The 25133-nt window shown below is 44.9% G+C and overlaps 1 protein-coding gene across 10 annotated transcripts in view; it reads left to right on the forward strand.

The window, feature by feature from the left end:
- The window catches only part of RABGAP1L (RAB GTPase activating protein 1 like), a 228283-nt gene that overhangs the window by 192160 nt on the left and 10990 nt on the right, over positions 1 to 25133 (forward strand). For 6 of the 10 annotated variants that reach the window (XM_083867620.1, XM_083867625.1, XM_083867624.1 and 3 more), the window contains one exon: positions 20255 to 20347. In XM_083867620.1, the coding sequence (XP_083723746.1) occupies positions 20255 to 20347 (93 nt within the window). Of the gene's footprint in view, positions 1 to 406; positions 669 to 1727; positions 3679 to 20254; positions 20348 to 20610; positions 24197 to 25133 lie in introns of those variants that run through there. The other 4 variants (XM_083867629.1, XM_083867627.1, XM_083867630.1 and 1 more) reach the window with 4 other exon arrangements.

Consider the following 25133-nt stretch of genomic DNA (forward strand, 5'->3'; position numbering starts at 1 on the left):
TTGTGGGTGAGGAGAGAATAGAACTGTGTGTGTGATCCACACAGCGTTTGACTTGGAACCAGGTGGTTTTCACTGCTGGATGTGTCTGAAAAAGCCCTTCCTGTGGGTTCAGAATTACAAGAAGAGCTGATACTAATCATTATTCATTCCCACTGGGGGGAAAAGACATGTAAACTTATCTCGAAGACTGCCAAATGCCATTCTAAGTGCTCTGAAAGGGGTTTTATGTTTCCTTCTCTGAAGACGGCTGTGATCTTCCCAGATTCATTAATGCATGAGAGGCAAATCACAGAAAAGGCCTTTGTGTTCCTGGAGCTGGTGGCAGGAAGGGAGCGCTTACCAAGGAGCTGCACATACCTCACTTCCCCGTCTGTCAGAAGATCCTATCCCTGTCAGATAGCAGCAAGACATTCCTGGGGGTGGAGTGAGAATGAATTTATCTTGGGAGTGAGCAGGATTTTGCTTTGCTAGGAGAGCTAGTCTGCTCAATTCAGGAATTTTCCATTCACCTCTCTTAACCACCGGCATATAAATCCCAACAACTGCAATTAGAGCTACTTATCTTAACGAGTTAACAGTTCTCTGCAGCTCACCTGCCCTTCTGCTGGCTCTCCTCTGTCTCCTGGCTGCTTGGTTGCACGGCTTCTCCAAAAATTCCTGCTTTAGAGGTACGCCTTCACAGCTGTGTCGTGGCGGGGGCTGCATTCCTGGTCCTTGAGGAAGGCTGCTGCAAGGTAGAGGTGGTGTTCGACAGAGATGTGCTCTTTGCTGTAAGGAAATACGAATATTCTACGTTGGGTTTATTGTTTTTTAGTAAGTTATTCATCACTTCAGCACCCAAAAACCCCGGCAGAGGGGAAGGCTCTGTACGGAGGGGCTGGGAGGAGTGTGTAGTGTGGCCTGAGGAGGTGGTGGAGGGCACCTCTGCTTGCCCTTTCCCTCCCAGCTGCTCTGGGGTGAGTAGGCTGCAGTTGTGCCTGGGTGGATGTGTTTGCTTCGGTCAGTTTAATTCGAAATATTTAGTTCACCTGGCTTGATAGTTACAATTTTGTGTGCTGATTCAGAGTAGAGCACAGGCTGTTCATAGGGATGCAAAATGTAGGATGATAGGGATTTGCAGGCAGCTCAGCTTCATTAGCTTGAAACAACTGAAAAACATTCTATTTAAAGAGATGCATCAGCCAACGTCACAAATCAGTTGTTAGTTCTTGCAATTGCTAGTCAGAACGTGCCAGAATTATAAGCCCTTTGTTGTGAATAGGTATGAGAATCACTGAAGTAATTATACAATAATATGCAGATGTAGTTCTGTTAAATTGTAACCTCTCTAAGAGGAAAAGAAGAAGGTAGTTCTAGTCCATAATTCCTTATAAACGGAAATGCCTGTTGGCTAAATCAGGGGAGGAGTTCGAGTAGCTGCAGCTGTGGAGTACGTTTGATAATTTGCATTCCCCACCTCCTGCCCTTATTGCAGAATTAAACTGGTCGTTCATTCCCACGGGCACGTTTGCTGTCACAGCACCTGCTCCCTCCCCCGTGCCCACCTGAGCGTTCCGGGCGATGCCGGCGCTGCTGGAGCCCTGGCGCGTTTGCGGGGCCGGTCCCTGTGGCTGCGGTGGCCTCTGTCCGCGCCCGGGGAGGGGCCGGAGCAGCCCCGCGCTCGGAACTCGCTCTGCGGGCAGATACCGACCCCTCCCGAGGCAGGGGCGCTGGGGAGGGAGCGGCCTTTGAAGGCTTCAGAAACCCTGCGCCGGGGTTGGCACAGCAGGCAGGCCTTCGGTACAGGTGACACGGAGAGCCACCTTCTCCTTGGCCGCGCTGGAACCTGAAGTCTTTCTACTGCAAGAATTAATTGGAAAAAAATGGCTTTTGAAGAAAAACAAGGAAAGAATGCATTATAGGTTCTTTCCAAGGGAAAAATATCTTTCTTCATCCTGCAAGGGTTAAGCATGATCAGAATCTGCTTTAGTCTCAAGAGTTTAACCTCAAGTGCTGCATTTTTTGTTTGCCATAAGCCTATTAGAACTCTCTGTTTCCTAGCAATAACCTGTAATTTCTCCCCAGTACTTAAGTGGAAGAGTTGTTAGGGTTTTAATCCTGCCCGCTACAGCTGTTGCTCAAGTTTCCTATTCAAATGCAAATAGCACCTGGTGCTATTTAGGTAGCTGCAATCTTTGACAACGATACTCCAGGAGCAGAGGAAAAAGAAAAGCAAGGTGGATCTGACTAGTCATTTTGGAAAGCGAGAGTGTAACCATATGCCACGCCAACCTGCAGTGGACATTTCTACTAGATTTTTTTTTCTATTCAGCACGGACTCTTTTTGGATACAAATGGATGGCCGGAATGATTTCTGTTTCTTGAGCAGGTATGATTTTTCACAAGGAAGAAAAGGCTTCCAGAGAAGATGAAAATATAGTGGCTGGAGTTTCACCTTGCCTGATTGTCCTGAAAGGAGTTTCTTTTGGGATATTTTGTTGGTTTGTTCAAAGTCCGGTATTGTTTTCTAGATTTTCATTTGTAGTTTAAGGAGTACTGATTTTTAATTATTGTTCCGTATTTTTTCCTTGTGCTGTTTTTGCCCTGTGTCAGACAGATAAGAGAAGTTATGATAAATTAATTGGGAAGTCAGGAGCAGTTTGGAAGGCTGGTCGGCTATTTAGGATTCACAGATGAGATAACATATTTCTTCTTAACTAAAACAGTGCCAGATCTAAGTTAAGAACTTTCTTCTGTGTAAAGTTTTAATTGCATAAATTGTTTTCATTTCATTTGTGGAGATACAAGATTATTCAAGAAAGAGCTTTACAGCCTTGTTCCATCTTTCAGGGCTGTTTTACCCTCTGTTACACGTGGAAACTGAAGGACACTTTTTTAGAGGGTTGTGACTTGATGCCATCGTCTTCCTGCTAAAATCAAAAAGTATCTACAGGGTACAGAATGCAGTTGAGATCTGCAAAAAAGCAGAAGTGAGTGTTTTAAAAAAATTTAAAGGAGAGATTTAGAAACTGGCAGGAAATTTCAAGGAGTGCTTGAAAGAAAACAGCATTATACCAATCTCTGTGAACTTAAAAATAAGCCAGAAGTAGCAATTCCTTGGAAGGGAAGACTCTGCTGACAGGAATATCAGCTTTCATGGGAGAAGACTGGATATAAAGAATGAACAATTGCTACCAAACTGGAGAAGCACAGCAGTGATTTCAGTGCTGCCATCAAGCTCTGACAGATCTTTTCTTGTTTAATTCTAATCTGCTTTTTCTCCTGCTGTTTCATCTGTGGCCTAATACTGGAATTCAGACAGGTTCCTGCCTTTCTCCAGACTTCAGCAAATGCCTTTTGCAAGGCAGGTGCTGGGAGTGTGAGCAGGTGTGCCGTGTATGCTTCCCATGATACCAAAGGCGCCCTCGAGAGGAAAACCCGACCGGGAGCTGATTTGCTGGCTCATGTTTTCTCTCTCTGACACTCCTTCCCCATGAGCGTCTTCAGCTGGGTGTGAACAACTGACAGGGAGCTGAGCCCGTGCTCAGCCTTGGACTGTGGAGCTGCTCAGCTGCTCAGGGCAGCAAAATGATGGAAGAGATCTCCATGGTGGTGGCTTACGATGCCCATGTGTTCGGCCAGCTGCGCGATGAGGATTGTCTGGCCAAGCTGGTGGCAGTCAGCAAACCCAAAGCTGTGGTAGGTGTTCCTCCTTTGCCAGTAATGCTCAAAGTTATGCTCTGTCCTGGAGTTAAGTCCTTCTTTGAAAACTTCACTATTTTGTGCCCTTTTTTGTTCTTCAGTTTCTCTTTCTATTCCTTGGTTCCTATTTTATTACTTTTTCAGAAATTTGCTATAATGCCTTAACAAAATAAAAATAATCTATTTCAGAAGAGATTATTACAATCTTTCTGGGCAGCTAAGTTTAGAAGAAGGTGATTTGCTCAGTAGGATCACAGTTAAAATAATATTTTTTACTTAATTGGAATAGTAATTAAGCCAGTCCAGCTGTAGGCCCTTAGAATGTAAATCAAGAGGTCAGGGTAGATGCTGGCTCTGGGGTGCCAGTACCCTCATCACTAAATCTGAGAGAATCAGTCCCTTCCTTGGGAATGGTGGTGTTCCACCTTTATACATTTCAAAACCAGCAAATACCTGTAAAAACGTTTTAGTTGAATGAAATACACTATTTCTTCATAAATAGCATATCTCTTTCTGTAAGTGACATGTAGATTGTGGTCATCTCCCTCTGTCATGGAGATCTCCGTGCTTGGAGAGACCTGCAGGCTCTGAAATTTGGTGCAACAGTTCATCTTTGGCCTCAGATCCTGAGCCCGTGTGGGAGCCAGGATGCCTAGAAGCAGTCAGAGGGAGTGTTTTGAAATAAAAAATGTATGTATAGGTGTTAAGCTTAGTGTGCAAGCAGATGCAGTTAATATTTCAGGCTAAATACAAATCAGCTAACTGTTCAGCAGCCCAAAGTAGTGCTCACGTGTACAGATTTGGGATGGGGTGTGTGTTTGTACCTAGTCATTTCTTCTACTGGGACAAAGGAGGGTGTTCTCAGAAAAAGAAACTTTGCTTTATTGTATCTTGTGTAGAGTTCTGTGCTTATTTCCCTCTGGGGTTTTCTGCCTCTCCGTGCTCAGGAGATCTCGGATGCATGAAGTCGTTTCCTGCATTTCACGTAGGATCGTTGAATCTTTGGATGTAAACCAAATTCTGACCAGTCCCTTTTATTATTATGCTTTTTCCTGTCTCTGGCCTTCTTTAGGCCAGAATTTTCAAGGTCCATTACAACAGTTAGACATAAATGTAGAAATTCAGTATAGACAAAACCCCGCTCTAATGTGACCCGGTTTGGGGCTGGGCTCCAGGCAGGCTTTGGTTAACAAGCATATCAGGAGTCACACACTCTTCCCTTGCTGGATATTTTTAAATAAGTGGTATCCCTTAATTTACTGTCCAGCCACAGCCTTTCCTCTTGCTCTCCCTTAGCTGATTGCTGTGGCAGCATGTGTTACTCTGCCTGGAATGCCAGGGTAGGATCTCCTTCAGACAGGACCTGGTGTTGCAATAGGATTAACTGGAGGCTGGTACTGGCAGCTCTGGGAGTGTCTCAGGCTGAGTTTCTTTTAGCAAGGGATGATGAAGAGGGGGTTTTCCTGGAGCTTCCTGCCCTGAACTGCTGGGGTGTTCTGGAGCTAGCACTTGCAGTTCCTGAATTAAAATCCCTGTGGGAAGAAGCCCTTTCATGGTGGCTTAGCTTGTAGTTTAAACCTTTGGGAAGTGCTGCCATGATGGGCTCTGCAGGGCTGGGCAGCTGCAGAGCACAAGTAATGGGAACTGTGTTGTGGATCTCTAGATTCCTGTGGATCAGCTGTGAGTGACCCAGAGAGAGAGGAACTGGTGTGAAAGCACCGTGTTACATCTCCAGATGATTTCTGCCACTCTGAAAATAAGATGAAAAACATTTCTTAATGCAGTAACTACTTATCTCCTAATAAACAGAGAACAACTGTGGGAGGAAGACTACAATTTTACTTTTATTTAGAAGATCTGACTAATTGACTTTAGTGGAAGGGTTTGTCCTGATCAACTTTTGGGGTTTTTTTTTGTTTTTTTCCCCTGGAATCAAAGAGTATTAACATATTTGTGTATTAACATGGGGCTTTGAGAAGCCTGGTCCTTTGGAAGGTGCCCCTGCCCCACAGCAGAGGGTTGGAACAAAATGGTCTTTAAAGTCCTTCCAACCCAAACCATTCTAGGATTCCAATATTTCAGTGCATTATGTACTAGTAAAGAAATTAAGAGATACGGTTTTTGTTGGGTTTACATAGGAAACACCTAACTGGTTTTCAGCTGGTTTTTGAAGGATATTAATTAAGCAAACAATGGTGCAAACAACCTGCAGAGGTTTAAAATGAAGCTCTCCTCAGGATTATGATAGGACTAGACAATGCATGGGAGTCTGCATTATGAAGGGACAGGACCTGACAGCTCAGAAAGTTTCTTTTGGTTTCGTGCTGCTACATTTATTTAACTGCAGGACAGGTGGACAGTCGGGATAAGTCGGGGCAAATCGTGTTGACTCTGTCACAGTCCATTCACCAGCTTGCACAGAGGTGTGTACTGTACACAAAGGCGTGTACTGTACACAAAGGGATGTTCTGCAGGAAGGAGTTGTGGAGGTTTTGTTTATTCTAAGAGTTTATATTAATAGCACAGGTATGTTGCAATCTGGGATTCATCTGTTGGGTTTGCAAAATCCAGTTTCAGTTATTTTGAAAAGCTTTCCTATTACACCGCTCAGGTTGCAGAGAACAGTTTTAAAAAAAAAAAAAACCAACAACATTCTGCAAAGACTTTTGTTCTGTGGCTGGAATGGCCTTGCTGGAAGGTTTCTGGCATTACAAGTAACTCATTGTAGTTCCTTTGGGTTGTGCAATGGCCCGGGGTGCACAGGAGTCTCTCTGCACAGGGAGAGAGGATGTGTCATGACGTGAGGTGACAAAGAGTTAATGATGAAACCAAACCAGGCCAGGTGAGAGCTGTGCTGGTTCCTTGTGCTTTAGGCCAGCCGTGTGTGACCTTCTGACACAGCCAGTGCCGTGAACTTGGGCACAGTCAGACTTATCTGCTGTCTGCATCACCTGTATTATCTGTGTCCATCCCTTCTAGCTGTATTTTGCACTGGAAAGGATAGCAGTATTTTTATAATGTTGTTCTGGTGCTCTTAAACAATTAAAACAGGATGTGGATGATCTGAGATAAGGTTTTGTTAAATATGTTTCAAAGCTACACTGTGTAATAGTAATCCCTCAACATATATTATAATAAAATTAGTCATATTGCAATGTGACCATGAAATGCAGTTGTTTTGCTGTGTGGTCTTGCTTTCAGAATTTCCAGTTATTCTGAAACTACTTTGCACAGACATGGAGAGCAGCATATATAAGTGGGCTGCTGTGTAGTTTGTGCAAGAATTGAGCCGCTTTACTGTGGGGAATTTCAATTTTCAGTTTATCTGCAGAAAACTTGGACTCAAGGGGTTATAAAAATGCTCTTCTAAGTGGTATAATCCTCTTAATCCAGAGCTGAAGGACGTTCTTGTGGAAAGTTCATTGTATTTCCATTTTCCTGCCTGCCTTGCTGTGTTTAGCTCTCTATTCGGGGGAATTATCGGCCATTTCATGGAAAGAATTTGTGGTTACACACTGGCAAACCCTGCCATAAGGATTTTTAAGCTCTCAGCTTCTCATCAAAGCTGAACTGAGGAGGTTTAGAGTGGGTGGGTGAACTGCAAAGTGGGTGAAAAATTTGGGAGGCCTGGGAGAAGTGCAGTACAGAGTCATCCATGGGTTGAAGTCTAACTGGAAGGGAGCTGAACATTTCTGGGGGTTGATAGTGGGGTTGTGCTTAACATCTTCAGGCCAAGACACCAGAAGGTGATGCACCCTGTTTTACAGGGAGGGTAAGTGCTGGGCTGAGAGGAGCTTGCTGAGGTTCAGCAAGTGCAAAGGCAAATGCAAAATCCTGAGTAGGATAAACACCATCACCTCTGCAGGATGGGGACTGAATCTCTGGACAGCATGTGTGCCAGCTGAGAGTTGTGGTGGATAACCTGTGCCCTGCAGTGCCCAAGGCTGGCTGTGCACAGACAGGTGTCAGTGAAACGTATCTCTCCCTGAATGCAGTCCCGAGCCCCCACGGAGACCAGGGATATTCGCAGGTTAAGGCAAGTGGAGTGTAGAGGGCAGGGTCTGACTGCCTGGTGAAGGATGGCAGAATTGGGGCATCTTAGCCTGAGGAGGAGAACGCTCAGGAGGGATCTAATTGCAGTCTCCAGCCACCTGAAAGAAGGTCTTAGAAAGCAGAGAGCCAAACTGTGAGGCACACAGTGACAGGACATTGCATTTATGATAAATGGTTGTAATTTGCAGCAGAGTTAGTTCTGGCTCAGCACAAAGGAAAGCAGTTCTGTCCGGGGAGACCCTGGCAGCTCCATCCTTGAAAGCTTCAGGAGCAGCCTGCTCTGGCTTTGAACTGCCCCTGCCTGAGCAGGTCCATGTTCTCTCTGGAGCCCTTCCAATCTCAGGTTTTCTTTGAATTTCTATTTCTCCCTGTGTGGAGTCTTGCAGTACAGAGTCCTTGGCAGCACTTGAACTTCTGAAGCCCATCTTTCCTTGCTGTGCTGTAGTTGGAGCTGCTGCCAGAGGAGGAAGGAGGTTTGGGTGGTCACTGTCATGGCAGTTGGCTCTTTCCACAGGTACAATCCTCATCTGAACCCTTTCCAACACACCGAGGGATCCAGCTTTCAGGCTGTCCTGAGGAGGAGCTGTCCCACTCTGTCCTCCTGAGCAATGCCAATGCAGCTGCTTGCGGGGCTGAGCTATCAATGGTATTGACATAATAAACATCTTCAAAAAAAATTATGTTTGCAGGTTTATTCTGGTCAGTTTGCCACCAAACTGACCAGAGGTGAGGGGGAGGGGGCTGTGGAGGAAGAGCTTGCCCAGCTGGTGGCAGACTGCTTTCCCAGCATGTGCCTCCCATTATTCCATCCTCTGTCCTTCCCATCTCCTCCTCATGGGATTCCACCCCAGCCCCAGGCTGTAGTACAGTCCTGTGGACATGTGCTCTGGAGTCAGCACAGTGCTGTGTTTCACTTGAAGGAGCTGCTTCCAGGAATTTAAGTGTATGTGCACAGTTTCTGGTTCTTCTTCTGCACTGTTCTTTCTTTCCACATGTCATCTGCAAATTCTCTTAGTTGGATTGTATCTTTTTTGCAGGCTACCGATGTAGTGTTTGGTAGTTCTGGATCTTTGATGAGGCCCAGAAGAGACCCAGAATGTCACTGACTAAAAATGAAAGATGTCACTGGGTAATGATTGCCTTTCTCAATGGCTTTCTGACCCATTTCCTGAGCTTTTTAATTAATGCTTTATGGTTGTTGGATACTCCTTGGAGCATCCGGGTTTTAAGAAAATACAAATCCCTCATGTGGTAGGGAAGCCAGTGCTAGAGAAGACTCTTACAGCTGTAAAGTTACTTTTATCGGACGGTGTTGGAGGTTAGGATTTTTCCTTTTTTTTTTTCCTTCCTCTCAGGGAATTTTCTCCCATTTGTTGCCTAAGAGATGATAACGACGATACTTGAGAGACAAAAGATGTGGCTGGGAGGAGGAGGAAGAAGGGGCAGTTTGCTCCTGTCTCTGGGCTGTGGGGCTTTGGGAAGTGCAGAGGTACCGTGAGATGTTGGCTGGGGGCTGAGGGCTGCTCTGAGCTTTATCCGGGACTCTCTGGGCTCTGGGGCCCAGAGCGGGACAGGGGTGGGTTTGGTGCCGGGCTGTCGCTGCTGCTGCTGCTGCTGAGTGGTTTTGCTCTTCACTGCGGCTCCTTGTGCTGGGTAAGCCCCTGCTGGCGAGAGCAGCTGTTGACCTGGGACCTTCTCACCCCCGACCTCCCCGGGAAGGGATTCCCGACCCCTCTGGGCACAGTGTCTCCAGCTGTGCTGCCCAGCCCTGCTGTTTCCTGCGCTCATTTGGGGGTTGCTACACTTTTACCCCTCACTCTGGCAGCTCCTGGCACGGCTCTGGAGATTTTGCTAGACTTTATTTGCCACGCCGGGTGTGCCCACCTCTGCCTTGCCAGCAGCCGCTCCGAGGTCCCTGCTAGAGCCCGTTTGGCCCTGCAGAGGGACAGCAGGACCGGCCCCGGCCGTGGGTTGGCAGAGGAAGCGCCGTTCCATCTCCCTGTGCCGCCCGCCGCCATCCCCGCCTGAGGGGCGGCACAGCGCCCCCTGCCGGCCCGCAGGCAGCCGTGCCCGGCCCGCAGGCAGCAGCGCCCCCGGCGGCGGGGCCCGGAACTGCAGGGCGGGGTTTGTGTTGGGTGCGCTGTTAGTGCTGGCGGTGCCTGTGCTGTATCCAGTGTGTATAGTGCATGTGTATAGTGCATGTGTATAGCTAGTCAATCATCTGTGTGTGTTCTAGTGAAGAGCTCTTACTCCTGTCCTTATAGCTGTGCCTCAGAGCCCCGTAACTTCAAACCTATAATCATTTGGAGGGAAGTGGGTCATGTTTCCCATTCTGAGGGAGGTTCCCGCCTTGGCAGGATTCTGTTTTTAAACGTAGACAGGCAGGTCTGTAGATAAAGAGTAAAATGGGAGCTACAGTTTATAACATGACGTTGGCGTAGAACCAGTTTTTTAGCCAGATCCTTATCGGCTCTGCAGAGCCTTTGTGTGGGTTCATGGTTTCAGCTTGCCAACCAGAGTCATCCAGATGGGTCGATTTGTGGTGCTTAAATCTTATTTCCATGCAGGGATTTTGGTCTAAGGGAATCTCTTCTGCTTTAAGTATTTACTATAAAAAAGCAAAAGTGGACCAGATAATCTCTTCTGCTTGTTCTGTCAGTACTTTTGCCCTGCAATAAAACCTACAGACTGGTTAGAGCTGAGCTGTTTTCTGGACCATTGTGACTCATCTGAATCATAATTATTTTTGAGCTGTAATTTTTAATGCATTTGAACAACACTTAGAAATCATCTTCTTTCAGTTATCGTCTAGAGTACCATCCAGCCTAATGGAATTCAGAGAAGAATTTGAACTTTTTTTCTTAATTTAGTTTGAGTTACTGTTTAATTTGTTCCAAAATAATAACCTGCATTATTTTCTGTTTATTTTCTCTTCATGTCTGAATGCATTTCTTCTTGCTGCCTTTTTACTGTCATTGGATCAAGAAAGACTTATTTAAGCAATGTCTCAAATACACATTTTATAAATAGCAATAGAATTTTGAAACATTCAAAATAAGGACATCAATGTTCTGAAGCTTCCTCATTTTCTTCTTACAAGAATTAAGGGAAATCAATACAAGTGTTTCTGGGCACTCAAGAAACAGCTTGTTTCTGTCATCATTACAAGCCCATTTGGGAGAAGAAATTTGAAATAAGTTTCTGGACATTATTGGTTATATATAGGAAGTATGTTCATGGACTCTGAAAGGAGTGCTGAAATGAGATGAAAAGGCAGTTTATCTCTTTATAGAAGTCCAGTTTCATAATTACTAGAAGAGGCAGGTAAATACTAGTTACAAATATTCTGTCTTCAGTGTCTACAACTACTTTCATTCTTTTTGAACCCAAGTCTCAGAAGAATTTGGCATACTTTGTGCTGAAATTGGAAAATGTATTTCAGTGGGTGTTATCCTGTTGGGTTTGTGCTTTCGTGCACAATGTAATACATTTTTTTTTTTTCTTTATTTCTTCCTTTTACCTGTGTCCCCATGAGCTCACCAAAACCAGCCATCTGTGCTGACTGGAGTGCTGGCTGTGCTGGTTGTTGTAAAGCTGGAGGCTTCTAGAAGAATCCAGATGTTTTGATTTGGAGCAGCATGTTAGCTGTGCCAAGGTGGTGCTCCTTGTATATAGTGTTGTGCCTTTGCTTCAAGGCAGAGTTGCCAAAGTAATCCCAAGTAAGATATCAAGGCATAAGTAAGATATTGTGTATTATTTGTCTGTTACCTTGGAGACCACAGTGCATGGGCAAGAATGAGCACACAGCTTGTCCACACTCAGGCTGAACTTCAGAGCAGGTCAGGCAACACTGGAACAGGATAACAAGAATCCAGTTGTCTCAGAACCAAGGGTCTCATTATTTCCATGGCCAGAGGGATGAGGAATAGACAGCACTAGCACAGAGAGCTAAGGGGGAAAAAAGATGTCGTGCTGCCTCTCTGCTGCTGCTGGTACCAGAGGGTGAAAAGCACGGGAGCCAGATGTTGCTGGTGGTTTGCTGGCTTTGTTTCCCAAAGGAAGTGTCTGCTCTCTCTCTGTGGGAGCTCTTTCCCTTGCAGTGGCAGCAGCTTGGCTTTCCTGCTGAAGCTGGCAGCACAGACACATTTCACCTTTTTCTTTCAGCCCCTCCTGCCTGACAAACTCCTTGCTTCTGTCAGTGCTTAAGGTGCTGTTGGGATGTTCAGTGCTGGGTGATAAAGTGACAAGTTTCGATTCCATTGGTAACTGAGGGGCCTGACAGGGTCTCAGCTAAAGGTGATGGATGAGCACAGGTCTGTGCACAGTTGAAGTGGTAGTGGTGGCTGGAAGTGCTGGTGTGGTAGAACCACAGCTGGGGCAGGGAAAGCAGCAGAAAGTTTAAAAAACCGAAAACACAGCAGGTTTGGGAACTGGTACAGCTCCTTTGTATTTCTGGGGGCTGATGGGCTGTCCAGCCCCATCCCCCAGGGATACTCCCAGGCAGCTGCTGAAACCACATCAATGGCCAAAAGTGATTTTAAACGGCCCTGCCCTTCCTCCACCTCCCTGCCAGCTCCCTGCCAAGGCATCCTGCAGGTACAGAGGCTCAAAGATGCAACATAAGGCAAAACCTGAAGCCTCATTCAAGGTATAGAGGGAACCTTCTGGGTAGATGAAGGATTAGTGAGATAACTGAGCAGGGCATGGATTAGTTGTTGTACTGAAAGGCTGTGCCATGCCTCAGTGAGCCTTGCTGATACCTTGGAGTTGGACATTGTCCCACTTGTATTTTCAGAATGCTGATCATTTAATGTGTGGCTTTTTTTAAGGTATTAGCAGTTTTGTTTATGGAGCTGGATAAGCAGAAAAGAGGCAAGACTGTTAGAGAATGAAGCTGTGTTAGGTGCTGAAATGTAGATGAAAATATTTGATATAACAAAGTGGATTGTAGAGCTCTGAATGTAATTACATAATCACAGAGTCACAGGTTTTAAGAGGCATTAAAGACCATTTGGGTTCCCTTCCCTACCACGGATAGGGACCATTTTCACTATCCCAGGTTGCTCCAAGCCCCATCCAGCCTGGCTTTGGACACTTCCAGGGGTCCAGGGGCAGCCACAGCTTCTCTGGGCACCCTGTGCCAGGGCCTCCCCACCCTCACAATGGAGGATGTTTTCCCAAAATCTAACCTAACCCTGTGCTCTAGCAGTGTGAAGCCATTCCAGCCCTTCAAAGTCCCTCTCCAGCTCTCTTGGAGCCCCTTTAGGGGCTCTAATGTTTCCCCATTATCTCCCCCTCTCCAGACTGAACAACCCCAGCTCTCTCAGTTGGGGTTCATAGGAGAGGTGCTCCAGCCCACAGAGCATCTCCATGGCCTCCTGGGCCCACTCCAATAGGTCCACAATGGTTCAGTTTTAATACAGAAAAGGTGTCCATTTTTTGCTAGTGGAGTAGTGCACTAAAAACTAATTGTTCTTAGTAACTTGTAGGTTTGAAATATTGATAAAAGTAACGACAGGTTTGAGCATCAGGGACCTCCACATGCATCAGAGAAACCTGATGCTGATTTTAAAGACACAAATGAGAATCTTTTTGATACTGTGACTCAGAGTTGATGTAAAGTAATATTAACAAAGCATACTGCAAGGTTCTTTGATTACCTGGGCATATGGTTCAGAGTTATCATCTAGCACCAATCCTCCATCTCAGGAAGCAGATTATTCTTCATCTTGTGCTGGATACAGTGTGACAGGAGACAAGATGTGGCTCAGTCATTCAGCAGGATCAGAACCTTGTCTTGCAGACAACAGGTTTCACTACTCTCATGGCAGGTTTCAGAAAATGTTGAGCCAGGAGTTTATTAGCTGAAAGGTGTGCACTCTGTGGAGTGTAAATATTTTGAATGAGACAGGTTTTACACTAAAACCTTGGTAAAACCACTAGTTTGAACCTTGGCACTGATAAGTTGCTGGCAGTTGTGCTATAGGTCTGTGTTAGTTCCACAATAAACAAGGTTGGAAGTGAACCCTAACACCAGGTAGCTGGGAGAGACAGTTTCTCTGCTATATGATGCCAGAAGATTCCTTGGTTCTTTCTCCTGAATGCTTCTGTTGTCACGGGGATGGTGGTGAAGGCTCTGTGTGTCTTCCTGCTTGCTGTTCTCCTCTCTTGCTGTGATGTGCTGAGAAATGTGACCAGACCTCTGGAGTTGTTGTGGACATGGGTTAGATCTCAATCAGAATGAATTGTAGACCTCTGGTGGAGAGAGCTAAGAGTTGGATTTCACACAGTCACCAAGGAGACATAAAACCTTCAGTATCAAATGCTGTATATCAAAAGGAGTATGTATGTAAGGCACAGAATCACTTGGAGCTGTTATGTGTATGAGGTACAAACTGATGAATAAATCCTATGCTGGAGGAACAGCTGCTGCTCATAGGAAATGTGTTACCCAGAGCAGAGCCTTGGCTTTCATGGCTGGGCAGCGTCACTCCCCCAGTTTTCCAGTCTTCACTGTGCCTGTGGCATGTACAAATAGCTCCATTTAGCCTGGATAGTCCTCAGTAGCAGGGGTCTCATCGTTGAGGCATTCTATAAGTTAGGCCAGATAATAAAAATTACCTAAGCAGATATTTTTCCATCTAGAATGTTTCTGGTACTGGTGTCCTTCACCACAGGACTCCTGTTGAGCAGAAGCATTGAAATGCAAACCGTGTGCTGGCTGACAGTGGATCTGGCTGTTCCTTTCCCGGTGTGTGTCTCACTGCTGCAGCCCTGATCTGTACAGGAGGGAGCACTTGTGTCTGGGGGAGCTGTGAGACATCAGCTGCAAGTGCAGAAAACAATCAGCCATTTCCAAGCACTGCTTTGCAGCCACTCAGGGTGTTTCTTCTTTAGTAAAACAAAGAGAATTGAAATGGATAATAAACCTCCCATATGTCAAAGTGAATGAATTTTTGATTGCAGAGAGACATTTTGGGATTCTGAAAAGCATCTGCCATAAGCAGAACATCCGTTCCTTGGCCCTTTTTCTTAGATGCAGGTTCCCCTGCAGCCTCTCAAACACAAGCAGTGTGGTCAGTGTAAAAGTACACGTTGGTGTTCAGAGTTACAGTTCAGGGAATCCAAATTCCAGTCTCTTTTCCTGTGTTGCTGCAGGACCGCTGTACAGTGGGGCTTATTGAACATCTCCCTGTCTCAGCTTACTCTTAGTTAAATGTTTTGCTAACTGAGCCTAACTAAGCAGATCTTTAAACAGCAAGGCCGCAGAAGAATAATGGGCTGTACCTGCTTCACTGGATTTTTGTGAATGGAAATACATTGTAGAGATTAAAATCTGACAAAAGGATCTGGTGTTGGAAATGATCCAGCGTCACTGACTCTGCTGCTGCTGCCTTGAATCATAGCAAATTGTGCAGGTGCTCTTTTTGCAACCTGCCTGTCTCTTTTTTCTATAAATTCCTTGGAATGTGCCATTGCAATTGAGGCATTTTGATAATGGACTAATGTGGAGAAATTAAACAAAATCCACAGCAATGCTAGTTTCCTTTGCCTTCAGCTGGCTTCCAGGTTGGCTTTCCATTATCCTGAAGACTCTTCAGGAATTCTTAAACATACAGAGCTGGCAAGGAGATGACTTGGAGCAAGAAGAAACATCTGCCCCTGCATGGAAGGGACACTCAAGTGTGCTGGGGCGGAGCTGTTTTGCTGATGTAAAAAGAGCATTTCTGTCAGTTCTGTTCCCAGACACAAGGTGGAGAGATGCTGTTCTGCAGCAGATGCTCAGGCATGCGTTCAGCAGGACATCTCTTCAACACCATGTACCTCTGTAAGGAATTTCAGGGAACACCTCCTTCCTTCCAGCTTAGATGGTAAAACAGCATCTGACAGCTGGGGCTTTTATTGTGCCCCAAACCCAGGGATCAGATGGTGCTGAATGAGCCTTACAGTGTGGGGCTGAAGGATGTGTGGGATGAACAGGATCCTGTAGCACAGTGAGAACACTGGAGATGGGCTCTTCCAGGGCTTCAAACTGGTGGTGAAACGGCCACTGCCAGTGAGCCCTTCCCTGCATGGTGTCAAAAGGAGAGACAGGAATTCTTCAAGCCACGTTCCAGCCTGGAATTTCTTTTTAGGCAGTTGATGTCAAGCTTACATTAATTTTTACAAATGGATGCTGCAGGTTTTCTGTGCAGAAAAGCTCACCTGAAACAGAGCTTTGTGAGAAATTGAAATTTTCCCTTTCAGATTTCATGCTTGTGGCTAAGATCTCATTGGAGATACAGTTGTTCAGATTATACTGTGTCATAGCACAATATCCCATTCACCCCCTTCAAAGTCTAATCCATGAGACAAGTCTGTTGAGTCAGCACAGTTCTGTGGGGTTTGTTCTTTCTTTTTCATTATTGTCTCCTCCCAGAAGAAAAACAAATGGCTTTATCTACTTCTGAGCCTTATTCCTACACAGATGTGGCAGGATACTCTTCATTGCTTTTGGCCAACCGCATTTCAAGGAAAGGATGATCCAGTTGTCCATAGTAATGACTGCACAGACGAGTAGCACCGAGTCAGTTTTTTAATTTAATTTCATTAAACTGAAACCTTCATCTGGCTTAATAAAGTACTTAAATAGAGCTGTATGCCTTAAAATAGAGCTGCTTTCTTCCTGGAACTCGATATAGTTGTATTTCAAATAAAAAATATTAACTGGAACAAAATGTTACAAGTTTGAGTGTGAACTAAGATGATGTGTGTGATTGGAAATTTTGGAATGAGAAAGGAAAGCACTGCACACTTTCTTCATTGGCTTTTTTCTTTCTTTCTTTCTTTTTTTTTTCCCTTCCTTTACATTAGGGCAAGACCTAGGGAGGATAAAAAGTGAGGAGATTTAGAGAATACTGGCTGCATTGTTAGTGTAGTGGGACAAGGTATTTTTAGAGTGTTAATGCAGTGCTAGATAGAGAAAGGAAGTGAGGAGCTGGAAAAGAGATCCCCTGCTCAGTTTGGCATTGTGGTGGTGCTGGAAATCAGAAATCAAGTAATAGGATTTCACTATCTGGATCAGCCTCTGGCTGTGAGCAATATGTTCAGGAAATCACTTCCCATCTCTGCTTCCATTTCCTTGGCTGTCAAATGAACACAGCGATAACTGCCTGCTCTGAGTGCTCTGGCTGCATTAGAGCAATAAAACACTGGGGAGGAAGGAGCCATAGGTGTGATTTATGAATCCAGCAAGGTCAGGGTCAGGCTGCACTGTCTGTAAACAGCCGAGGGATTCACAGAATGAGGGAGGGGTCTCCTGAAGCTGGGAGGATGCCAGTGCTCTGTACCCTGTCCGTGCCCAGGACTGCCCAAGGGAGTGAAGCAAATCTCTGCAGCCCTGTCTGAAGAGGGGCAGCTACAACCAGAGTGGTTTTGTTCCTCACCTTCCCCAGATCACCCCACTGCAGCAAGTCCTTCGAGCTTTTGGTGCCATTGGGATTTTCAGAAAGAGATTTTGCTTGTTCAGTTCTTCTGTGTGGATGTTTTATTAAGACGCTCTGCATGGGTGTTTCCCTACATACAGCTACTTATAACATGATTTTTTACTTGAAGGCAATAAAATAAAACAACTCAATGAGATAAGATATTGAGATAAACAATTATGAGGAATGTTTATACACTGTAAGAGTCTCCTAAATTTGATAACCATCAATTCAAGCCAATATACCCCATGGTGCTAAAGAAAGAGGAAAGGAATCAATATTGCAGAAGCTTTTACAGAGAATTTATGAGCACTTTGTTCAGGATCAGTCCATGAAGACTGAAGCATAGCTAGCACTATGCACTTACTTATGAAAATGCTTACTGAGAAATCCCTTGTTGAATTCACAAACTGTTTCAGGGAATTAAATTGGGAAATATGGAAATGGGCTTTTAAGGCTTTTTTTTCCATTAATTTGTGTACACTCAGAAGAAGAAAGTGCTGTAATAAATTACCAAACTCCTTTGAGAAATGTGGCTGAATAGACAGTAACAGTGAAGTGTAGTCCCTGCCAGAGTTCTTGGGTATACTTGCTCCGGTTTCTGTTTTACAAGATAAGTGGATTGGTATGGACTGGTTTCTGATAGGAGTTTCCCCCAGCCCCTTTGGATACACTTTCACTGTATTTAGGTACTTCCCAGGTAAGAGAAGATTTGTGGCATAAATAGATACTGACATGCATCAGTCACTATCACCTTTCAAAGAGCTGGAGCTGTTTTCTCTGTCACGCCTGACACTTGCACGATCTGATTTCAGTGTTCCTGAGAAAGTGTTGCTGTGCTGTTTCCTTGCTGGAGAGTGTGCCAGGCACGGGGGCCACCCCTCACCCACGGCCGTGGGGGGCTCCTGGGGTGCTGAAGCAGGGAGCTCGTGCCTCACAAGGACCCATAATGGTCCTGCTCACAGCTGTGAATTGGAATATAAACAAGTGAGGAGTCCATAAGGATAAGGTTGATGGAATGAATTATCAGGCATTAATAAATGGTTGATGGTTGTGAGTGGAGGAAGCCCCCAGCACCCACTGCCAGGCTAAGGTGAGCAGCACTGCTCACATAAGCATAAGGGGTAAAGGATTGTGACTGCAGTTTTTATCTTCACTTTCTACTCTTCTCTCCCTATTTACACACAGAGACACAAAATCTCACATCTCTTGTTCCTTCAGATGGCAGGATTCTTACTGAAGCACTCACGTGGGGCTGTGTGAGTAGAGTCTTGTCTCCCTGTAGTGAAACTTAGTTCTTGTATGCACTTCAGAGGTTTCAATGAAAAGCATCAAGACTCAGGAAAATCTTTGGTTGAACAGATCATCCACTTAAGTTTCACCTGTGTTGTGCCTTCTGCCATGCTGCACCACAAAATCCCCCTCATATTTATTTCTCGGTGGTTGCATGTTGGAGCACAGAACTCCACAGCAGAACCTGGGAACTGTGTTTGGAGGGTGTCCTTATCACACCCCAGTTGGGGAGCCTTGATCTGGTTCTCTCAATGAAAATCCAATAACTCTGGTGAAAGGAGGGGATGGGTCAGGCTTTGGACGTGTGATGGGTTTGTTTCATTTAAAACACTGTGGTGAAATGATTTCTTATGATTATGATTATTCAGTAGCCTCAGCAGTTTCAGGCTGCAGCCAAGACAAAGCTGGCTGGGTTTGTGTTAGGAGGATTGTTCACCTGAAATGTATAAAAGCATCTCTTACTTAGTCACTTCCATTTCGGGGTGGTTTGCCCTATTCAGTGTCATCAAAGTGACATTTTCTTGTATGTTTGCCCAATGTACTTCATGTTTTTGTCTCTACTGTTTTCTCTTTTTTTGCTTTAAGGGGGTTGATTTCAAATTCCATCAGTAATTGTGGGAATTGGTGTTACTTTATTAATGCTTTGCAGATCATGGATTTCATGTTTGCTACTTGCACCTCCCTCTGCTGCAACACTGAGCCCTTGCTTGGTCCCTTTGGGTGCTGCAGAGCAAAGAGGTATTGGGCTGAAAACCAGAAAACAACACCAAAACTACCCAGAAACTCCTATCTCTGCTCACTGGCAGTAGTTTTTGCCCTAAGGCAAGGTGACAGTGGCATGTCCTCACAGCAGGAGGCAGCTAAGCATGATCAATACAGGCAGTAGGAATATCTGCATGACAGATCAAGGGAAAGCCTGTGTTTATTCTCGTGGTGTACATGGTGTTGGGGAGCTCTCCAGCTGCCTGGTGACCTGAGTAATGCTGTTAGAGGGCTCCAGGGAGAGGTGGGAGCACTGCATACCCAACCAAAAGGTGAGAGGAAAGCAGAGGATCCCCATGCTTTGTTTAAAAGAACACAGGCTCCTTCTGGTCAGTGTTTGAAGTGGCAGCATTCCCAGGATCAGGCAGCCTGGGTTTTGACCTTTCTGCATGGCTGTTTACCAAATTCGTTTGTGATTTCTCTGAGCCACCTCTCTGCTCCTGCACTGCAGCATCTCCATCTGTGCCTAGGAGGGCTCTGATGCCAGACTTCATGAGGGCATTGGTCACAGGCTGTAATTTAGACATTAATAATCTCTCAGCAATAAAAACCATTACTTGGCTCTCCTCCAGGGAATTGTCCAGTCCTTTTGTATGAGCACTCCTTTGTTCTCATCTCACTTCTAACAGTTGTCTTGCTAAAGCATTGTTTTGGTGAATCATATGTATCAAAATGTGTTTTCCTCTTTCCTGTTCTCTCACTTGTTTGTGCTTTTTTTTCTTCTTGTTAGTCTAATTAAAATGTCTCCACTTTTGCTTCCCTTTAAATGTTTGAATAATTAGCAGTGGGCACAGAAAGATTTCTGTCAATGTGAGCTGTATTGGTAAGTGTTTGACATGGCTTAATGAGTAGGGGAGAGGGGGACAGGGGGGAGAGACTTGATTCAGCAGCAGCAGCTTTCCAGCACTTCCTCAGTTTCCTGTTTGTAGGGAGAGCTTTCAGTCAGCTTTTCCAGCATTCCTCTGATTTTTAAATGCATGTTTCCCAAATCTATTCCACAGGTGCCAACGAAAAAGCTGAAGAAATATGAGAGAGAGTACCAAACAATGCGAGAGAGCCAGCTGCAGCAGGAGGATCCTATGGACAGATATAAGGTAGGGAGATGCGCTGTGGGAATTTGGTGAATCCCACCAGGATTGAGCTGTCTCCAGCAGTTAAGGAGAGGTGTGTGTACCGTGCTCACCTCCCTGGGATTGCCAATGCAGACCTTAGGGAAGTGAAGGTGTACTCATCCCCTTTCTTGAATAAGCACCTTAAAGCTTTGGACTTAGCCTTTTTTTCCAAGAACATTTCAGTCACAATTTGTAACTCTTAAGACATCTGCAAGTAGCCACATATAATATTTTTCTTCTTTCAGTTTATATGTTTGTAGGTAACTCTCCTGCTGTTGCACTTTTACGGGAGATCTTCATGAGCCGCAGAAATAAAGGGTGATTCAGCTGCAGAGACAGAAAGGAGAAAATACACATTGTTCTAGTGCAAGCTGTGTGCAGTGGCATCCACAGAGACTTTGGAAGATGAACTCTTCCTTGGCTGATACGATCCTTACTATTCATTCCTGTTTATACCAAGCTTCAGTAATTTTTTGTTAAGATAATACCTGTTATGGTGGGACCCAGAGCTCTCCTGGGGTCCCGAGGTACTGCTGCAATAGAATTAATAGTGATGGATATTCTTCAAAGGAGCAGAGAAAGAAGGTTCAGTTGTTAATATGATAGCTTGATAGTTCACAAAAAAGGAACAGTTCTTCAATTTTGGGTCAGCTTTGCTTATCTTTACAATGTATTTGCTTTCATTGTCACAGCTACATTCTGTTGCCACAGATTGTGTGTGCTGGAGGCTCTGCCTCTGGGCACTGACTTCACTGAATGTAAAGTATCTGGTTTTTCCTCACTCTGTTTGGAACAATTCAGTTTGCTCTAGGTGAAGCTGTCAGGGGTGAAGCACTTTACTGCCCACTGCCCAGGATAGCTGGGAACTGACATTTCTCACGTATCCTTGTGCTGTTTTCCTGCTGTTCGTTCTTCATTGTGCCTTAATATGTTAAGTGCCATTGCGGTTGTTGTGGAGCCTGTCAGGAGTGTGGAGTGGTGAATGATCACACAGACTGCAACAGGCTTGGCATGGCCTGTAAACATAACAAAAGTGCACCACAGTGAGAAAACCAGAGTATGGAAGCCTGTGGTGTGAGAGTGCCTTAATTCATAAATGTGACAAAGAAGATTTACAGGTATGAAGTCAAACTGACTCTTTTTTTTTTTTTTTTTTTTTTTTTTTTTTTTTTTTTTTTTTTTTTAACAAGCATTTGTCTGTGAGAAAATTATATTTTAAGTCTAGGTTTTTTGCTGTCAAAGGGTGGAGATTTTACTGTTTATTAGACATAGAAGTGCTGTAGCTGCTGAGAGCCAATAGCAAGTGTGACCTATTTGGAAAAAACCAAACTGGCTGCTGATTAAATTTTAAGTATTTTTTCTAGTGGTTCGCTTATAGTACTGTGGAATTAAAATAATGTTTAGAAAACAAATAAGGGTTCTTTAAAGCTCAGTGGAAGTGCATTAGCTAGTTGATCCTGGTCAATGGATGGTAAAGAACATTATCCCAAGCTGCAAATGAGGATATAGGAAGTGACTCTTGGGCCACTGTTGATGTGAGTCACTGTCACAGTCAAGATCACAGCCCAGGGTTTTGGCTTGTGCTTTTGAAACTCACTGTGGATTTTTTTTATTAAGCTGGATTGGATCTGATCCTCTTAAGGATGCTGTGATTAGAGAGTGAGTCCCTGTAATAGGTTGCACATTAACTTCAAAGTCTGGACATATTCTTCAGTTGATGGGTGTCATGGAAAAATGCTTGTAAATGTTCTTTGTTTCTTGTCTTGCTTGTTAGATTTTATTGATATGTGAAGTTAAGGTTGGTAGGAACTGACATTTCAGGAGTGTTTCCAAAGGGCAGCGGGAAAATGTCACCTGTGTGGATTCTCCCAGGCAGCACGTGGAGAGCCAGCCTTGCTTTTTGTTTGTCCTTTAGGGGAGTGCTCTGCAGCCTCCCGTGCAGCTCCCCTGGGGTCAGAGATGCATTTCGCTGGGCAGCACCTGTGCAGGGCTCCCACCAGCCAGGCTGGCCTCCAGAAAGGACAACAGCCAGTCTTGCCTACAAGCACAGCACTGCTGTCAGCTCCTGCTCTGTGGGCTGTGCCCCACAGCCCTACAACTTGTGAATTTTACAGTTTCTCTCCCCAAAACAAAGGGAGGGTTTTGCTGCCTAGGAAGGGGATGTTTCTTGGATGGGATCACTGGATTAGAAATCCCTTTGGATTGCTCCTCATATGGGCCAAGAAGGAAAAGAGCTTTCAATGAGTTGATGGTTTTTATAGTTTTTAGAGTTTTTGTTAGCAGCAGAAATTTGTCTGGCCCACAGAGACACGGGCCCTTGAGAGCTGCAGTGGTGAAGGATGTGTGAGGAAGACACTCCCTGTGACACAGCCCTGAGAGGAAACGCCTCGATGGTCCCTTGGAGGGGAGTGAGCTGGGCTGGGTTTGCAGTGTCTGGCCCAGTAACCAGTTGTGTTTGCCTGACAGGTTGAATCCATGTGCTCCCATCAGCTGTGTTAAACATGCTGCAGTTCCTGCCCAGCACGTATTTTACATGTTGTCATTTGACTTACCAAAAGAACAGTATTAAAGAGTGCCATGTTTTTTGGTGTTTGTTTCCTTCTGTATTTACAAGTATTATTTACAAAAACTGCAGGGTTTTCTGGACATGTTTTCGCTTTATTTTCCATTGCTTATAACAAATTATCACATCTTTGTCAGATTTCTAAAAGGTGCAAAAGTGAAATATGTTCTAAATTTTTGTCACCAAATTTCATAACTTTTAGTTAAATAAATTACAAATTCCCTGTAGAAGTAGGAAGAAAAGTGAGTTGCATATGCAGAAAAATAGTAATAAAGTTCAGGTTGATGTTTTTCTAAATATTATGGAGTTTTATTTCTGTGTTTGAGAACGCCTCCCCTAACAAGATTTGGGTTGACTTGAGAAATTTCCAGAAGTGAGCTTGGGAATTAATTTAAAATAAGGAGGATATATAGTTGTACAAAGAAGGGCTGGACTTTTGCAAGCAGATGTCAGCCTCCTTGTGCAATGGAGAAGTTGTGTGAATAAATGTGTTAATGTGGATGTAATAGCCTTCTCTGTGTTTTGAAGGAGAAGCAAAAATTGGTCATTTTTATTCAGTCGTGGCAACTGAATGTTAACCATCATGAGGAAAATCATGATGACTTCTGTCTGTTGTTTCTTTAAAAAGTGTGCTGGGGCACTTTGGGTAATGCTTCTCTAGAGTCACCAAACAGAAAATACAACTGCCTCCAGGAGCCCCTGTGTTGCCTACCACAAGAGGCTTTCCTGGATCACTTGCTGTAAAAAGTTTTTGGGTTTCTAGATGGAGGTTCATAGGATTTTCCTTTGGAGCTTCTATGATACCAAGAGCCCTTTCCACTGGGTTTATGAAGACCTCAGTTTGCTCACATCCAGAAAGTGAGTTTTAATCATTGTTTCCATTCCGTCATTGAGGATCTGTTCACACCCAGAGATCTGGGGTTTGGAGGTCTTGATTTAACCCAGCCAGAAGCTCAGGCAGCCCCTTGCTGACTGCACCACAGGTGGGTGGGATGGGGGAGACAGTCACCAGAGTAGTAGTGACAGAACTCATGGGTTGAGATGGAGACAGTTCAGTAGCCAAAGCAAAAGCTGTGTGCTCAAGCAAAGCAAAACCAGCCAACCAACTCAGGCACCCCTTCCCACGGGCTGGTAGTTGTTTAGCCATCTCCAGGAGAGCAGGGCTCCATCACACACAGCAGTGACTTGAGAAGACAAATGCCATCACTCCAAAGTTCCCCTCTTCTTTCTTCTCCCTGCTTTACATCCTCATATATGGTGTGGTGCTGTATGGTCTGGACTAACCCTCGGGGTCAGTTGGGATCAGCTGTGTCTCCTTCCAGCTCCCTCACTGCTGAGGAGGTGCAAGAAGCAGAAAAGGCCTTGGCTCTCTGCAAGCCCTGCTCAGCAACAACCAAGCCACCTCTATCCTATCAACACCTTTTCCAGCACAAACCCAAAACCTACTAACCACCATGAGGAAAACTAACTCTCCCCGAGCCAAAGGCAGCACAGGGTGTTGCTGAACAGGAACAGAATTGCTTAAAGAGGTTTGGTGACTCATTACGCCCCACTTGAGTACAGCACAGAGAGAGAGGATGCATCATGGCCACTAATCTCCTCAGGAATTGCTCCTTGGTACAGCCTGGAAGGGAGCAGAGGGTGGAGTTCAGCCTTTCAGTCACCCTGACCTGAGGCTCGCCTCCTGCTTTCAAGTTTGCCATCTTCTTTCCACCCAGCGTGTGATGGAAGGGAGTATCTCTCCTAAAACTCGTAACAAAAAACACTTTGAAGAATAAGCAACTTTTTTTTTTTTTTTGTATTAGAAATTTCTTTATATCCTCTTTTCACTGTCTACACCAATGGTTGAAAGCAGTATTTGGTCTATGACTTTACAGGAGGTAAGTTGATTTGTATTTGTGTGTATCAGCGTTGTTTGTCCTCTTTGGAAATGCAGTATCCTCCTTTTAAAAGCTAACCTGAGTTCACCAGCCACCTTTTGTAACCAGGAGGAGGAATTTGGGAAAGGGGGATCTGTTATTTTACTGACAGTAGAAACTGAGCAGTACTGAGGAGAAGGAAATGGTTGTCATAGTAAATTCAGTGTTGTGGAGAGGAGGCAGGAAGCTGTCTGTTTACACCAGGGACAGCTAGCAGGTCTGACTAGTTGGCTGATGCCAGTTACAGAATGCTGCCTCTGATGTGAGTCCTGCTGTAACAGACCAG

The sequence above is a fragment of the Zosterops lateralis genome (assembly GCF_965231275.1).
Source record: "Zosterops lateralis genome assembly, chromosome: 9".
In the NCBI taxonomy this organism is placed as follows: domain Eukaryota; kingdom Metazoa; phylum Chordata; class Aves; order Passeriformes; family Zosteropidae; genus Zosterops; species Zosterops lateralis.